The 18,662-nt window shown below is 47.4% G+C and overlaps 1 protein-coding gene across 1 annotated transcript in view; it reads left to right on the top strand.

Moving 5' to 3' along the window:
- The first annotated feature begins 1,798 nt into the window (after window positions 1-1,798).
- The window catches only part of RELN (reelin), a 299,237-nt gene continuing 282,373 nt past the window's right edge, over window positions 1,799-18,662 (top strand). Inside the window, exon 1 of the mRNA XM_059817215.1 lies at window positions 1,799-2,027. Coding sequence (XP_059673198.1) covers window positions 1,799-2,027 — 229 coding nt within the window. The remainder of the gene's footprint in view (window positions 2,028-18,662) is intronic.

Here is an 18,662-nt window from a genome sequence, read left to right as displayed (position 1 = left end):
CGGAGCCAGACTGACTCCTCAGCGGCCACTGTGGAGCTCAGTTTCCACGGCAGTGGCCCGGGACGCCGGCCAGCCGGAGCAGCAGTGGGAGCTGCCCCATCCCCTACACCGTGCACCACAGGTCCCTTTCGTCTTTACAGCGGGATCATGTCACAGTGCGTTTCTTCATCCAAGCCAACGAGGGACGTGGCCTCGCTCCATCCCCAGTGAGACGCAAGCCAGTAAGACGGGAAACTGACACAAAGTTTTGCTGGTGGCGGTGAACTCAGGCTCCGTGCAGAGCCAGTGGAAAAGGCAGGTCGGGCAGATGGTGAGGATGTCCCCGGGGCCACCGGGTGCGGGCTCTCCGTCAGCTGGGTGGGAGGTGGGCCAGCGAAGCAGCCTGCACGGACGTAGGGCAGCTGCGTGGTGCCGTCCATGTGGCTCGCGCCTCTGTGGAGGGAACCTTTCCCTCTGGCACTGAAACCAATCCAGGAGGGAGACCCTGGACCGTGCCAGTTTTGCACTTCAAAAATGCTGGCAGGTAGGCTCTCCTTTCTGATTACATCATGTCACTACCGCTCACCCGGGCTGTCTCTGGGCATTGGTTGTGATCCAGCAGCAGTGTGGTGGATGCTTTAAAGCCTGGTAGATTTGCTCCCATCTCCTGATGCTGAGGTCCCTCTGCCAGCCCTGGTTTGTTAAAAATGTATGTTTTTATGAATTATTCTACTCGCCAGCATTTTGTGTTCACCTGCTCATTCCCCTTGTGGTCCTGCTGGGTTTGCTCCTCTTTCTGGGATCAAGGGCCTGGGCACACATTCACGGGGGGCTGAAGCCCCCTCCTGGGGACCTGCCCTCCCCAGGGACTCACACACTGACCTCCCTGAGCTGCACGCCCACCTCCGTGTGTGTGTGTGTGCATGTGTATCATTTTGAAGATGGCAGTGGAGAAGGTTTAAGTAAAATTCTCACTTTTCCCCAGCAGTGGGGGCAGGTGCAGCAGAGGCAGGGCTGTGGCTGGGACAGGGACAGGGGCAGAAGGACAGGGGCTGGGGCAGGTGCAACAGGGGCTGGGACAGAAAGACAAGAACAGACGGACAGGGCAAAAGGACAGGGGCTGGAGCAGAGAGACAGTGGAATGGGGCAAAAGGATGGATAGAGGGATAGGAGCAGGGAGTCAAGCATTGGGGCCGAGGGACAGGGACACAGGAGCAAGGAGGGAGCAGGGGCAGGGACTCAGGTGTCGGGCCGGGGACCAGGGGCAGGGGCAGTGACAGTGGCAGAGGCTGGGACCCAGGAGCAGAGACAGGGGCAGAAGCTGGGGCCGAGCAGGGGCAGGAGCAGGAACAAGGCAGGGGCAGGGACCCGGAGGCAGACAAAGGGCGGGCAGCAGAGCCCAGCTCGCAGCCCGCGTCCCCGCAGCGGCAGCACCGCACACCGGCGCGCAGAGCGACGAGCGGGAGGAGCGGGCGGCGGCGGCGGCGGAGGCGGAGGAGGCGGAGGAGGGGAGGGACCTTCCCCTCCCTCCCACCCCGACACCGGGGGAAATAAATTATTCCCAGCCCTCGCACTCCCTACTCCGTGCCCCGCACCCCGGCAGCGGCAGGCGGGGACGGCACAGCCTTCGGCCGGCGCGGAGGGGCCGCCCCTGCCCGCGCTCCGCTCCGCGCCCCGCGACCGCCTCCCCACGAACTCCCGCGGGCCGCGGCGGGGGGCAGCGCCCGCCCCGTCCCGTCCCGCCCCGTCCCGCGCGGAGCGGAGCGGCGCGGCGGCCCCGCCGTGCCCTGGATGCCCCAGCGGCGCCGGCGGCAGCAGCATGGAGCGGCGGCGGGGCGTCCCCGGGGGCTGGCCCTGCCTGCTGGCCGCCCTGGGTGCCCTGCTGGCGGCGGGCCGGGCGGCCGCCCCCCGCGCCCGCTTCTCGCCCTTCTTCTTCCTCTGCACCCACCACGGCGAGCTGGAGGGCGACGGCGAGCAGGGAGAGGTGCTCATCGCCCTCCACATCGCGGGCAGCCCCGCCGCCTACGTGCCCGGCCAGGAGTACCACGGTAGGTGGAGGCGCCCGCCCTGCTCGGCGCTGCGCGTCCCCCGGCGGTGCGCGGGCGGGCGGTCCCGGGGGGGGTCCGCACCGCGGAGCGGCAGCCCGGCTCCGCAGCCGCGCAGGGAGCGGGGGTGGGCAGCCGCCCGGGACGGGGGAGCACGCGGCCCTGTGCCGTGCCCCAGGCCAGCTGCCGCGGCGAGGGGCTCCTCGGGGCTCCCCGCCGTGCGGGACCGTCTTCACCTGCCCCGGGCGCAGGGACCGCCGCCCCCGTCGCTGCGCCCCTTCGCCCTGCCCCGGCGCGGCTCCTGCGAGGCGCAGCCCAGAGCCGGAGGGAATTCCGAGCCCCCTCTCCCCAGCCGGCCCAGGGCCGGACCCAGAACCTCCTAAGTTGCTGGAAGTCTGTCCCTTTCCCGCCTCAGCGGCTGTGGGATCCGGCTTGCACCGAGCGCAGCGCCCTTTCCCGGGTGGCTGTGCGGTGCCGCGGGCTGGCGGCTGCCACTCGCGGGTCACCAAAACGTGTCCTCGCAAGGACCACGGCCCCGGCCTTGGCCGGGACAGCCGCCCTGTTGCTCCCCGCGGAGAGGATGCGGGAGCCACGGGCGAGAGCGGTGGGTCAGGCGCTCGCAGGTGGCTTTGGAGATGGAAGGTCGTGCCCAGAAATAATAAGCCACCTGCTTTTTGTAAACGCCCAGGCTGAGGAGAATTAAATAGAGCCGGCGAAGTTGTTCACGCAAGTAGGGTCTCTGCTTTCGCCATGTGCTGGGTGAGGGGTGCAGCCCGGGGCGGACTGCGGCCTCGCGGGCAGGTGCGCGGCTGCCTGCTGTGGGAAACTGCTTTCGGCTGCAGGGTGCCCTGTAAACCAGCAACTGTGCTGTTCAACAGCCTCACCTCCGGTTCTCTGTATAGAGAACTTTCGTGTGTGAGACATTTTTTAATTCATAACCGTGGCAGACCGCTGAAAGGTATATTCACTAGTCCTTCTTCTCTCTTTGTGTCTGCTTGAGGTTTTCCAGTACTGCACAATAACAGCTAATTCTGCAGTAAACATTAAAAAGTCGGGAAAATTAAACATAAATACTTATTTAAAACACCTTGCTCAGAAACAGATACTGTGTAATGGTCCCTGGCTAACGATGGAGTTAAACTTCAGACTTTGATGTATTCCAGCTCAGAATTTAAGTTTTAGGTAAATCACAGAATCGTTGAGTCATGTGAACAGTCTGAGTGAATTTTAATTGTAAAGACAGAAAAAACAAACACATCAAGTATTCTTTTTCACAAGATCTAAGGGGTGCTGAAGTTTTTGTCTCTGTGTAACCTTTAACAATATAGTTTTACCAAATTCATGAGAAACTTTTGATTTTAAAATATTGGTGTCCTTTTTAAAAAACCACATATGTAAATTGCATGACTTCACCAGAGGAATTTTTTCCTTAGAGCCCCGTATCTTCCAGCCCGTACTACACACTCACATCCGTTAAATTGCATTCGACCTGCTGAACCACAGATGAGCAGAGGGAAAAAAGAAGCTGGCATTTCCATCTTGCACGATTTTAAATGCGGGATTTTTAAAAGACACGTCAATAACAGAATCGCCCCCTTTCCTCGCTGCTGCCGTGTTTTCCAGCCTGCAGCCGGTGTTTAAGCCCCGTTGCTGGTGTGGGGAGCGGGTTTGTGGCGGGCGCGGGAGGGCTGCGGGCAGGGCTGCCCCGGCCCCGCAGGGTGAGGAGCGGGGGGGTGTATGTGCGTGTTTCTCCGGGGATGCTCTTCTGCCTCTCCCCTTCTAAAAATGTTTTTTTGAATTTTAAAATACCAGCCTGCAGAGAAACGCCCCAGCTGCGCGCCAGACCTTTCAGGTAGCCAAGCGTGGATTTTCCGTCGCCGTTTTGCATCTGGCCGAGCAAAACGCGGCGGCTTTGAATATACCTCTGTGCCTCGTGTTTTTTACCTACCCGCTCTCACGGGGCGCCCGGAGATTTTGCGGAGCCGCTGCTGCCCCTGCGCCCCAGCTGCGCGCCGCTGCCCCGGCCCTGCGCGCCCCCGCGCAGCCGTTGCGCGCTGCGGAGCCGCCCTGCACTTCTCCCCGCGGGCAGCAGCTCTGCTCAGGTGCGCGGCGGCGGCCCGTCGGGCTCGCCCGGGCGCGTCGGTAAGCTGCCGGCAGCTGCACCGTCCCCGGCGGTTCCGTTAGTCCCGCTGCCCGTCCCGAATTTGTACCCCGGTTGCTTTTCCGTCTGAAAGCAGGCAGCGCTGGCCCTGCTCTGCCCTCAGCGCCATCCCTGCCAGAGGCCAACATCTGCCCCGGGGGCTGCAACCACAGCTTTGCAGGGTATCTTTTAAAGGCACTGTATTAAGAAAGAATAAAAAAACTGGACGCGTGCAAAGAATCGTACTGTTTCTTAGGAACGCAGAAGAAAGTCCACCGACCGAACTTGAAAACTAATTTGTTCACGTAGTACAAGATGTAGGGACACTCCAGTGTGAGCCAGCCTCAGCTCTTATTTCTAAATTGCAACAGTAATTTTTTTCAATATTGTGCATTGATTAAACGCTTACCTGTGCCAAAACAAGGCAAGAAGCACTGCCTGTTTGCTATGCACAGCGCAGCAGACATATCCTTGAGCTAAGCACACTTATTCGGTTAGATATTTTGAAATATCTCATTTGAATATTTTTAAATATAACAATTATCAGTGTTAAATATAGCACAAGAAAAAAACCCCAAAGTATACAATCTGAAGAAATAATTTGAAGCAATCTGGGCTTTTATATAGTGCAGTTTAATGTTACCGAAAAATGCCACTTTGCACTGGTTGAGCATTTATAATTTAAAAATCAGATTTTAAAGAGGGTCTTGTGGGGACACAGAGGTGGAGTTTCGAGATGCAGTACAGAAGCACGAGGCAAAGGGAGATTTACATATGCACAATGCAAATTCACCTGCTCAGAAAGCATATCAAAATACACTGCTCAGACTTTTTCTAAGTTCCAGTGAGGCCCTGTTTTACACCTACTGCTCCTTCATTCAACAGGGACAGGTGACAGCAGCACCCAAGAGTATCAAGTTCAAAGAGGAGTGAGTTGGATGAAACCATGCGCCAACGGATGAATGAGAAAAAATTCTGATTCAAAAAAATCAGTCAACAACTTTCTGTTAATTTGTTTAGCCATTTCTTTGGGCTCTCAGGGTGGAAGTCAAACCATTGTGCAGCCAGTGGACCTGTGACACTGGCTCTCATCTGTTGGCCCAACTGTCCCAGGTGCTGCCCTGCACCTCGGGAGAGGAACAGTACCTGGTTCAAAAGGCACTTGCCTGGGAACCAGGCGAGCACAGGAGCTTCTGCAAGTGGCTTCTCTGACACCCTGGATCCAGCACTTTATTTCCCTGTGCCTCTGAACTGCATAAGTAAAATGAAGGCAATAATATTCTCTCCTTTGCATAGTTAAATTAGATACTTCGGGATTTAACAATTCTCCCCTAATCCTTAAAAATACTCCAGATTTAGTCCTATTCCTGCAATCAGTAAATATTTAAAAATGCATTCACTGATTGAATAGCGCCAGACTTACGCTGCATATAAATATGCTCTTTTATATACAGGACTGACTTGATAAATCAGTAAAAAATTTTATTACCTTTGGCAGACTTTTATTCCTTGAATTAGCTTATTTCAAATTTAATTAAGTCCTTCAGCTGGCAAAGCACTTAAGCACTTGCTCAAATGCAAACTGACAAAGTGTGCACTGGTTTAACGTAGGCACCTGCTCAGCTCCCTTCCAGCCAAGTGGTGGTCGTGTGTTTGGAGAGCTGCATCAGGGCCCGCTTGGCTTGCTCGTAGCTTTGCTGTTAGCTAGCAATGATCCTGTTTTTTTTTCTCCTGGGCTGTCCACTGTAATCTGCAGAGCAGAATGTAATTTCTTCAGGAAAAAACCACCGCAACAAGAGTATATATTGAAATTTTTTATGCAAGTTCTTCTGGGTTTATTTCTAATCTACGGTCAATTTTGATTATCCATGTCAACTCACCCTCAGTGCTGAGAGCATGTACCATCATTTATGGACAGATAAGTACACTGGAAATGCATAAAGAAAATACATACCTAAAGGATAAATTCCACTGAATATTGAGTCTTCACTGCCCTTAATCACAAAAACCTCGATATGAACAGTCAGATTTGTAGCGTTTAAAAATACAAATGGATTACCTTTACACTGTATTTTTTTCTTATCCCTCAAAACTGTTTTTTGCTGTCACTGCAAACAGTGCCTTTTTCCCAAGGTTTCAAATTTAGATCTTTTAGGAACAACTTTGAACTGTTTTCCCATGATTGATGTTAAAACTCATAATTCTGCCCTTAAAATAGTTTTCTTTAATGAGACTCGAGTTTCTATTTCACTCTCCATTGTTCCTTTTTTTTTTTCCAGAACGGATTAACCTTCAGTCCTCAAATGTTATCAGTTTCCATCAATGACTGTTACTATTCTTAGAAATACTGTATATTGTCTGGAACCATTTCTCTGATAGGTTGTAAAAAAAAGTTTTCAACTATTTTAAGTGGTAGTTATACACTCTTTCAGCACTGATAAAAAGTTGTTTAAAGTCTGTCCAATTCCACCTTTGTTATTAGCTGCTGTATTTTAGAAATACAGATTGTGACTTAGTATCTCTTTTCATTAGGATTACTTACATTTCTGGTACCCGCTTGATCTGGTGGGTATTTTCATTGTAATTTCTTATTGTTCAGATTATTAAAAAATAAAAAGGCATTGGAGTTCAAAGTGAGGGAGGGGAAGAGAGAAAATAACTGGAGAGTAAGTAGTGATGCTGCTTGAGGTGTAAACAGGATTATAATAGAGTCACAGAAACTCCTTATGGATACTTCCTCTACCTCAATTACACTAAAGTGTAGAAAGCTTTTTGTGAGCTGGTAGAAGTGAAGATTGCACAGGAGGTGATGTTAATGATGGTGGACGGGTAACAGAAGAGCAGGTTTTGGTCCATATTTTCCAGCGTCAGGCTGAGAAGCAGGTCAGCTTCTTGAGTCTTTTGCAGGGTACTCCCTCAAAAACTTTTGTCTCATTCACTTACACCCTCCTCTGATCTTTGGAAGAATGGAGACTTCCATCATTTTTTGGTTTAAATGAAAGAGGTGTGTAGAAATTTTTGCTCATGGGAGTCCAGTTAGCTCCAGGGATTACTCTATAACTCTTAAGGGACACTTAAATTAAAAATGTGAGGCTGGCAATAGAGGGAGGGAGTTACTAAGAATGGGGAAGACGCTTGGTCTTCAAGTGTCTTCTTTCCTCTGAGGTCCCTAGCAATATCTAAGGGTTTTGTAGCACATAAAAATTTCATCTGGGGTCAGCAAAAAGCAAGGCTGATTTCTGAATGCTGTGGCCTGTTCTTTAGATGGTCGCTTTGAATTTGTTAGATCTGAGCCTTACGTAGTACATTTTTGAGTGAACGTGTATTTCTAAATCTTGATGTTGGCCAATGGATTGTCTATATTTTTGAAGCTCTTGTCTTGTCCCAGAGTTCATGAGGTGTGTCTTTGCAAATTTTAAAAAGTTGTGCTTTTAAGATCTCTTGACCAGAAACTGATGAAGGATGCCAACCTTAAAAAAAAAAGGTAGGCAAGGTCACAGCTGACAGCCTCTTACAAACCATATTTCGCTAGGGAAGATATTAAATTTTAATGGGTTCAGCTGTCATCACTCTAATTCGTGGGCCAAATAAGCAGTCAGCAGATGGCTCAGCCAAAGATGTGGTCAGGCATGGGATTGACGAAAGGAGGTAGAAGGTCTACAAAGGCCTAAATGAGCCTTTCTTGCAAATTTGCAGAAGAGATGTAATCTCTGGTTAAATCCTTTCTCCCCCAATCAGGGGCCTGCTGCCCCCTGCAAAGGAGACTTGATTGCCCCAAATAACAGATATCAAAGTCAGCATGGCGTGGCGGCATGACCCACATTTGTCAGGTGACATCTGACTGCAGGACAGAAATGGTATTGTTGGTATTATGGGTCTGTGTAGGGCAGACTATGCTGGGCTTGTCTGTATGCATTAAAAAAATGATCTCTGCCTCAGTGAGTTCACCGTCTGAGGCCCATCGCCCAGCACTGAAGTCAAGGAAGAAAAGAGCCTATAAATGGTGAAAGGGTGCAAAAATACTGTTTCAGTGGGGATATTGCACATATTTTTTGCTTTCTGAGTTTAAAGGAGATCTTTTTTAATACGTACAATTATCTGTGGAATTCATTGCTAAAATCCATCCATACTAACTGCTTTTAAGTAGAAATTTTTTAAAAAAATATTTTTTAATAAATAATTAATAGTTGTAATTACATATAAATAGGTATATATAAAACAAGATATAAACCCTGTCCTTCAAGAGCTAAGGTGACCAATAAACAATTTATAAGTAGGTTACTGGGCTGTAGTGGCATGTAGTATGTTTCTCCAATGTTTCCCGCATTGATTATTCCACCAAACCCATGTTGATTCATTAGGTAGAACAGGGTGAGACTGTCAGACCGGCGGCATTTCTTATTTTGCTTATTGTTCCCTTGATCTGGATTTCTGAAGGCCACTGCTTTTGAAATACTGTAGCATTTTATTATGGTACAATAATACAGTATTTGCATATTGACTGGTTGAAGTATGATTTTCAATCTGATAATAGCCGTGGTGATACAACTGAGATGGATTCAGATGCAACCTTTATTTGCTTTGTGTGTCTCATGCCCTACAGCTGTAGTTTAGATTTGTCATGAGTGTTTGCTGCATGAAGAGGGAAGGAAATGGCACTGTCTTACCTCTGAGAATAAGCAACCTTTCATACCGGCCCTTGTTATGAGAATTTCAATAGTCTTTGATGAAAGGTTCAGTCTTTTTAACATGCTTCCTTTCTTTGTGTTAACATTTCCTGCCTTTTCATCGGGCATGAAAGGTGCACAGAGTGCAAATGTGTGTCTGGAATATTTGTGTAATTCCCACTTTCCCCCCCCCCCAGTTGTGACTAGCCTCTGGGATAAACATAGGACAAACTCTGACAGTGCAACTTTTAACATCTGTCAAAGCCCAAGAACAGATTGCTGGTGGAAAAGACCTTCCCAGTTTGTCAGATGATGCCTTCTTATTAGGCGGATGGTCTTCCTCCATTCCTCTTCCCCTCAGGTCAGTCCTGGAAAATGAAAGGTGTAACGTGTGTCACGCAGTTTGCGCAGCACAGGCTGGGCTATGCCAATGGACGATGGTGTCATGGAGGCAAGAGATCCCCCTGGTCCATACCCGTGTGACCTTCTCCCAGGTCTCCCCCAGTGCCCAGATGCCTCCCACAGGTGACGCACTTTTTACACTTTTTCTAAAGGGAAGAGCAGGGTCATGGAGGTAGGTTTTTTCTGAAGACTTTGTTTTGTTTTAATATATCTCTCACTAAGCATTTGCCTTAAATAAGGTGATGTCAGAGAGGTGTACGTCCTGCTCGTAGAGGGAGAACTGGGGTTTGCGAGGGACGTTAAGGTTTGTGCCCCTTTATTCCACGGTCCAGGACCAGGCATTACTCTGTCCTTCTGCATCTACAGAGGTCCTGGCTGGGGCTGGAGACAGCACCCAACGGCTGGGCACGGGGCCACGGGCTCCCTGCCATCGTCTCCTGCAACCATCTGGAGCAGCCGATGCCTCCCAGGCGCGACAGCATTTCCTGGGCAGCTGGGTTAAGCTCAGCTTCAGGCAGAGGCACCTGTGGGCTCATTCTTCTTCTCACTAATCGTGGCATCACCTGTGTCGCTCCAGACTCCCTTTGGTGTAGTTGTTGACTCTACACCCTCGTCCTGCTGCTGTCAGCATGGCTTTTTGTTTGGGGAGACTGGTTGGTGTATGTGGTGTTTGCATGCTGGTAGCGATCTCCACAAGGCTCTTCTCCCTCCACCCCAGTGAGATCCTTGGTCTCCCTGGGGAATCAGGACATCCCTGGCTGCTACCTCGCAGTGTTTCCTCATGACCTGTTGTAGGCAATGCCCTTTATGTGAACGTCTCAGTCTAGAAAGCAGAAGGTGTCTGGGGGGACTGGACACGAGTGGCCTGTGAAAGCTGCAGGGGAGCAAGTGAGGTTTTCAGACACTTTCCCAAAGTGGAGGCTGTTTTTCGCAGTCTTTGTAAGGTCCCTCTTGCCGTATTTTTTCATCCTGGGAACAAAACAAAGGATGCTTTTCCCTGCTTCTCTCTAGGCACTTTGGTATTAATACTGGTTGTGGGAGTTTCACAAACGTCTCCTTGGGGGGTGAAATCAAAGGCACTTTTCCAGCCCGCATCTGTTGAAGTTCACCTGCAAGAGCCTTGGGTGACAGCAGGTGACAAGTCCATCTCCCTTCAGGTGCAAGCTTTACCCTACACTACCCTAAGTTTAAAAAAACCACCCTCTTTCAGATGTCTACATTGACCTTCTTCCTAAAATTGTGTGTACTGCAGGTTTCTCTCAGAACTGTGCAAGTGCTTCAGTACCGTGTCCAAGTGCTGCCCCAGTTTCCCATGTCCCTGTGTGACAAACACCACGGGGTGTATCCAGCCCCACAGCGGGACCGGTGCTCCCCACAGACCCTCTCTGAGGGGGGATGCCTTGCCCCACTCCCCGAGGAGGTGGTGTGCCAACCAGGGGGACAGCCTGTCCCCACCTCCTTGCTGAAGGGCCGGGTGCCAGCAGGGGAGGACGCCAGATGGATGGTAGCCCTGCATGCCTCCGGCCCCGTACCCTCCTCTCCTCCTCTTTTCTGCGTACTCAGAGGAGGGAGCAGCTCCAGGGGACAGTTCAGAATATTTGACTGAGATGCCTGGAGTAAAATTTGATTTAGGTTTGGTGGATGAGCAGTCTTATTAATAAGCCCAGCGTTTTGGGTGTAGGGGTTCACTAGGTGTTGGAAATACTTGTGAAGCTGTGTGTAAACCTATTGCTGTGTCTCCTCCTGAGGCAGAAGCCTTAGGACATGCAAACGTGCAGGGTGGTCACTGGTTTCTCTCTTCGGTTTTGCAAGATGCAGCATAGGGGGAACTGGTGGTGCCCTTGCTCTTCTTTAGTCAGAGTGAGCAGATTAATCATCAGAGATGGGACTGAAGATCCATGTGTGTTTCCCTGAATGGCATCTACTCACACGTACGTGTGACTGCGGCTGCTTGTTTCCCACAGGAGGCAGGGCTGTACACATCGGGCTGAGAGGATTGAGTTATAAACTAGACCGAGACAAAATGCTAAGACCTCTTACATCACGCTTAGCAAAATCATGATTGCCTCAAATTAGCCAGAGTTATTTATTCCTCCCCATGCCTGCTTGAAGGATAGTTTTATAAATAAATGCCTATGACCTGACGGAGCTGAAAGGCAAGAAGACAGTCTGCCTGCCAACCCCAGCTCTGGCTGTGGCTGTGTCTCCTACTGCCCGGCTCATCATTCCTCACTGCAATGGGTGGCTGGACTCTGGCAGCCCATCCTTTGTCCCTCTCCAGTGCATGGCCATCGTGTCGCTGTACCCAGAGCAGTCCAGCCGGTGAAAAACACACAGTGTAAGGGGCTTCACCGTTTCCATCTTTCCATCCCCCCCATGCCATTTTCGAGAGTGCAGTTAGATGATCAAAAGTTGGCAAAGAAGCAAAACTCTAGTTCATAAAGGGAAATCCATCAAGCAAGCACCCTTTCACGCACAGGTGTGCATCTGGGAGCAAATGCTGTCTTCCCCTCCTCATCCTGCTGCATTGCATCCGCTGGTGGTTCCTGGCCTGCCCCAGCTTGGGTTTGTGCTGGTTGTCCATGGGTAGCGTATGTAGGATTCTCCCTGGGAACGTATGGGGAGACCGTGAAAGTTGATGGTCTGTCCGTGTGCTGTGCATGTCATAGCAGAGAGGAGGGAAGGAAAAGGCAAAAGAAAGAGCACACAATACTCGCTGGCCAGAAGACTTAGAGAAATCTGGGAATATTCTTCTCTCTGTGGCTGAGAGGTACTTCGTGGTCACAGCATTCAACTTGTCTGGTAGAGTACTTATAAATGAGTTAGCAAGGACACAGAAAATCATTTTCCTGTGTACGTTGCCTATGCTCTTGCAGAGGAATACTTCATGGCAGAGCTGGGCCTGCCTATGCGGGTCCTGCACTGGGGGAGCTCTTCCTGCGCTAGAAATGAAAGCAATGAGTTGGTGATCGGCCTTTTTAACATCTGAAAACAGCAGCACGACCCTCTGTGGCCTCTCTTTGTGTCAGGCCCTGGGATGTGAGAAGTCATTCATCACATCACGGGGCTTGGCAAGGTCTTTGCCATTTGCCTTCCACTTTTCCCACTGCTTCTCAGGACAATACAATAGCTAGGAAAGAAAAAGAAATACAGATAATATTTATCTTTCTGGCTAAACAAGCTGTGGTTTCCAGGCCACAATAACTTTCCAATGTTCCTATCTTGGGGGGAAATGCACTGCTAGAAAAAAACAACCCTCCTTCCAGAATTAGACACATTCATATAGACACTGGATGAAATGATTATCGATACCAAGAACCGCAGAGAGAAACAAAACAGCACAAGGCAAGGATCCTCGTTTAACAAAGTGCTGCCCAGCCTTGCAGTGCAGCAGTTTGTGGGGATACCAGGTGTGGAAATCAAAGAGTCAGTACTATGAAGTGCTGTAAAAAAACACTTCCTAGTACATTTGAAAGAAGGGATCTCTGGCTAAACTCCAGCATTAAACAGTTTCGTAGTGCAATTCTTCTGACTCTGGCCCAAAAAGTCTATAGCCTTCAGAACCTCATTCTGGTTAGAACCTAGATCCAAAACCATAAAAAAAATATTTTTATGCTTTCCAATTATTATAGTTGAGTTGCTGATGACTGATACCTTGTCAGACAGGTTTTCAAGTTGATAGTATTCTTGCATGAAACACAGGACTTCATAACTGATTCAGCTGGAATTGCCATGTTTGTAGTGAGTTCATCTAAAATCTGGTTTTGCAAAGGATGAAAACTGATAATGTATTTGAGTAGAATTTGGTGAATGTTTTAATGGAAAATGGGTGGAAGTGAACCATTTGAAATACATTAATGATATTTTCAAAACAAAGTTTTGATTTTTGTTTTGGAAAAGTATCTTAATTGTGAAACTGTGAAAAAAAAAGTTAGCTGCATAATCAGAAAATTAAATGAGACTTTTCTGCTTGAACAAAATTCTTTATCTGATTTTTTTGGGTTCATTGAAGATTTTCATATTGACCTAACTGATATTTTAATTTATTTTTTTGTGCTAAACCCCTCAGTACTTCTCCTTTTATGTTAACCCAAGCTGATCTCTTCTTCTTTCTTTTTCTTTTCATTTTGGTCACTGAAGCAAAAATCGAGCAGTTCTACTTCTGACAAGTTGACCATTTAATTTCCGGCCACTGAACAGATCTGATTCAGACAAGTAACCCTCACCACTCTCCTCGCGTTGGTTCCCAAAATAAATTACAGTATAATAATTCACTCTTTAAGGCATTGAAGTGCAGTTGGTAGCAATATTGACATTTTCAAGGTAACAAACCCATTTTTTCTATAATGATACCTGTGGTTGCTATGTGGCTTCTGATGTACACATGGACCATGTTTTTCTTTACATTTGCTCATTGTTCAGTTTTCTTTTTCAGCAGAAGTCTTTTCCCTGATTCAGTGTTCAGTAAAAAAGGCTCAGAGGAGATCTGTCACTTGGCTCCTTCTGAATGTGTACAGTTAAAGGATATTTCTGCTTCCACACTTGAAAACCTGTTGTAGTGCTTCTATAGAATTGGCATTCATTTAACTAGACAAAGAGGCCTTCGTGTCTCTAAAATTGTATTTTTTTCAAGGAATAATAATTACAGGACTGTCCACCTCAAATAGAAATGGACTGCTCAGAGCGGACATGGAAATTGGCTTTGAGAGATGCAGGTTTATTTCGTTCAGGGAAGTGATACCCTGTGTTCTTCATTGCTGTGCTTTTCCTTCAACATATAGTTAATGCAGAGTGAAAATGATGGTGTTACAGCAGAGCTGTGATGTTTGCAGAATTTGCCTCAGCCAGTGGAGATGAAAAGGTGACGGCCGAGCCCAGAGAGTTGTGGTGAATGGAGTTAAATCCAGTTGGCGGCCGGTCACAAGCAGAGTCCCCCAGGGCTCAGTTTTGGGGCCGGTCTTGTTTAATATATTTATCGATGATCTGGATGAGGGGATTGAGTGCTCCCTCAGCAAGTTTGCAGATGACACCAAGTTGGGCAGGAGTGTTGATCTGCTCGAGGGTCGAAAGGCTCTGCAGAGGGATCTGGACAGGCTGGATCGATGGGCCCAGGCCAATTGTATGAGGTTCAACAAGGCCAAGTGCCGGGTCCTGCACTTGGGTCACAACAACCCCATGCAATGCTACAGGCCTGGGGAAGAGTGGCTGGAAAGCTCCCCCGCAGAAAAGGACCTGGGGGTGTTGATTGACAGCCGGCTGAATATGAGCCAGCAGTGTGCCCAGGTGGCCAAGAAGGCCAACAGCATCCTGGCCTGTATCAGAAACAGTGTGGCCAGCGGGAGTAGGGAGGTGATCGTGCCCCTGTACTCGGCGCTGGTGAGGCCGCACCTCAAATCCTGTGTTCAGTTTTGGGCCCCTCACTCCAAGAAGGACATTGAGGTGCTGGAGCGTGTCCAGAGAAGGGCGACGAAGCTGGTGAGGGGTCTGGAGCACAAGTCTGATGAGGAGCGGCTGAGGGAGCTGGGGTTGTTCAGTCTGGAGAAGAGGAGGCTGAGGGGAGACCTTATCGCTCTCTACAGTTACCTGAAAGGGGGTTGCAGAGAGGTGGGTGTTGGTCTCTTCTCCCAAGTGACTAGCGACAGGACAAAAGGAAATGGCCTCAAGTTGCACCAGGGGAGGTTCAGGCTGGATATTAGGAGAAAGTTCTTTACTGAGAGAATGGTGACACACTGGAATAAGCTGCCCAGGGAAGTGATGGAGTCACCCTCACTGGAGGTGTTCAAGGCATGTGTGGATGAGGCATTGTGGGACATGGTTTAGTGGGCATGGTGGTGTTGGGTTGATGGTTGGACTTGATGATCTTACAGGTCTTTTCTAACCTTAGTGATTATGTGATTCTGTGATTCTGTGTGGATTTGGCCGGGGCTGGAAACACCGGTCCCTCCCCAGCCTCAGGCAGCCTGGATTACTCCAGTGAGCATCTGTGGACCTTTTCACTCAAAGACATGTAAGTTTTGTTTCATCGAGTGGTAGCAGATGTTAGGGAGCTTTCATGTCATTCATCACTGAAGGAAAGCCAATGCGATGGCATCTGGCTGTTTTCTTAGTACAAATTGTTTTTTTAAACTCTGAACTGTCTTTGAGCAGCGGTGGTGGTGTATTACACACCGCCTACTCTTCTTCTGGGACCTTGCCCAAAACCCCAATGTCCAACTCCCCCCAAGCGCCTTTTTCCCAATTAGTGAGATTACAGCAGAGAGCAAAATCTCCTGGTATTTGCAACATTTTCCATTTGAGAAAACACACTGTAAAATTAATTGCAGTACAATATTTCTCCCAATTGCACATCACTAACTGCTAAGAAACACTACTGAGTGACTTGCACTGTAACTATTAACCTTTCATTCCAGATTTACAAAGCCTGCACTTGTTACAGTTACCAAGTATTCTCTACATGCAAACAGTCAGAAACAGGGAACCTTTTTTTTCTAATTGACATATTTTCTCTAGAGCCTGTAGATTTTTTATGAGGTGCAGAACTCATACAGACACTAGTAAGCATAGTACCTCAAATCTTAGACTGGCTAAATCATTGACAAACAAAAATTGCATGTTCTGTCTGACACCTTGGAGTGCTCCAACTTTTAACGCTCCAGGGTGGAGAAGGACTCTGGTCCCCATGAAAGAGGATCAGTGCCAGCAAAGCCCACAGCTCCTTGATGCATCGTGCAATACGAGTGATGAGGCAAGAGCTTTGGGCAGCAGGACAAGCTTTAACTCTAATCTCTTCTTGAAAATTTTACTAATTTACTCCTCGAGCTGAGCATCTGGATGGCAGTTTCCATCCCTCTTGGGGCAGTGCTGCGTCCAGGCAAGCCTGACCCTGGTGCCCAGGTGCAGAAAGGTGAGGCGGAAGGGATGACCATGCATGAGGGAGCAGTCAGATTTTCAGCTTACCAGATTATTCCCCTCTTCTGTCCTTTTTCAAAGGGCTGGGCTCGTTGCTCAGAGAATGTAGCTGGAGCGACAGCTTCCGTCCAGTAACTTCGCCCAAAACTGCGAGGCAGATGTATCAGTAGGAAAAAAATGCTCTGGTCAAACGATCTGGATGACGTTCCAGCTGCGTGCCAGTTCAGTTCTCATCTCTTCTGCTGAATTTAACATGTGTTTATTAAGTTTAGCATGCAGAGTGGTTGTAATGAATTTGAATTAGAGGGGAATCATCTTCCCTGTGCTTTTTTATGTCAAGAACACTGTGCTCTGGTATAAAGAGAGATTGATGCCTTTGTAATTAGCTAGACCAGAATTTGATGGCCTTTTTAGTTTTGGGTTTTACTTGCTTGTACTTTGTATAGGTATTTACCCTTAAGGCAAACCAAGAATGAATGATAATAACACATCACATTTCCTCTATTTCTCTTGAACAATTTGGAAATGTTTAGGTATAACGAAAGTATAATAATAAATTTCTTTTAGTTAGACATTTAAGAGCATATTCCATGACATCTTTTGTTACGTACCTGGCTGTTTTGTTGCTTCTTGAGCTTTTCTGTTGCAGGCAATTGGATCACTGCTGGAATAAATAGTTATACATGTTGGGTAGCTAATCATTTAATGTGCTCTTCAGAATCAGAAGAGGTGCCACAAGGAAATATATGAGAGTGGGGTGGCAGAGATCTTGATATATATTTCAGGATCCTGGGTATTGAGCAGCTATTTATTTTGCTTACTGTCTGTGCCATGGCAGGCCTAGTATAATTCCTATCGTATGCCGCAAGATAGCTCAACTGTCTGGCGTCTTGAAAATCCCCGTTTAATATCTCCCAGGAAGACCACATTTCTGTGGCTTAGATCTGGCTTAGGTTTTGTATTGGCAGGGGCACCTTTTATGTGGTACAAAGCAGGTAATATATTGGGCAGGAATTAGGAATTACTGCGAGATCTCCCAGTTCTGCTTAAAGAAAAAAAAAGAGTCCTGTGCTATGGTTAAATATAAACTTACTTAAATGTACCCAAAGGCTCAGGCTCATTTTTACTTTCCAAGAACACAAAACCATGGAAGGATGCAAACATAATTTAAGTTTTTGTGGCTTGTTCACTGTAGGAATACCCTTTGTTGAATTTGTAGCCTGCAAAATCCTGTGTTATTTGAAAAGCTACAAACTGGAACATTTCCCTGTGATAAATGGAGGAAAAAAGAAATGTTTCTCAAAATTAAAGCAGGATTTTTACATATTAACTATAAATATCTTGCAACTGTATGATTTGCTTTTAAATAAAATAAAGCCGCTTGCTGTCTCTGCAGAAATGAATTGGGGAAAGGGATTTATCGAGGGTAATTCAGTGAGATGAATGGAGAGATATGTCCATCACCACTAACGTGACGGTTATTCCTTCTAAATATAAACTGATAATATTATATATTAGAGGCTTGATTATACAGTTAAGAAGATTAGTACATTTAAACAGAAAATAAAGGCTTATGTGCCCTAAACGTGAAACTAAAAGTAGAGGGTTTTATATATGGCAGTATCACAACATTCAGTACTTTTGAACAAGGTATTTTCCCCATGAAAATACCTGTAAGGAATAATCACGGCATGCTGCCTCTGGGAATAATGTGGGATGCCTTAAATCTAATCTCTTTCAAAGTGGTAATTTAAACATATGCAGGTATTAATCATGGCATATTTGGGTGTGTTTACTGGAGTAGGCATAATGATTGCCTGCAATCATGTCCACAAGAGCAGTTTTCTGGCTCATTCGTTTTCTGTAAATGTTTGGGCCATCTTTTAATTGCAGAAACTGTGCGCATCTATAAAAAACTGTGACAGAAGGGAAAAAATGGCTGATGATATTTCTGTGAATCAGATCTATGAATTTAAAATATTTAACACATATTAAAGATTTCAGTGTCTTTTAATATTGTGCTTGACTTACACAGTACTGTCTCTAAGGACATAGTAGCTGAATCTTTTGATGGTATTGAATTTATGACATTGAATTTAAGACTTTTGTGCTCATGTCATGAAGCTTGTTAGGTAGCGTTTAACATGTCTCCTTTTTCATTTTTTTTTTTTTGAAATTCTTGTTCTTTATAACCTAGTAGTTCTTCTCAGTGAAAGATTTATACTGCGGATGGGGGAAGACTTGATCCTTTTACAGTTATCTTCCTGATAGATAGCATTCCTTGATTTCCTTTTATGCACCTCTCAAATTAGATATTCTGCACCTTAATCACAACACCATCTTACTTACTTCATCGTTTAATAGTAAAAGCATTACGATTGTAAATTAACTCAGAAATATTATAAGATCTTCTGCCTCAGGGCTTGTCTTTGTTTCCGACTCAAGCATTGCTCCATGGTCAAGTCCTGTCCAGAGAAAAAAGCCCCTTAATTGAATCCAGTGGGGGCTGCAGTGTGAAAC

The sequence above is a fragment of the Gavia stellata genome, chromosome 4 (assembly GCF_030936135.1).
Source record: "Gavia stellata isolate bGavSte3 chromosome 4, bGavSte3.hap2, whole genome shotgun sequence".
Classification (NCBI taxonomy): domain Eukaryota; kingdom Metazoa; phylum Chordata; class Aves; order Gaviiformes; family Gaviidae; genus Gavia; species Gavia stellata.
The sequence above is the reverse complement of the archived record's forward strand: the minus strand, read 5'-3'. Positions and strand labels throughout refer to the sequence as shown.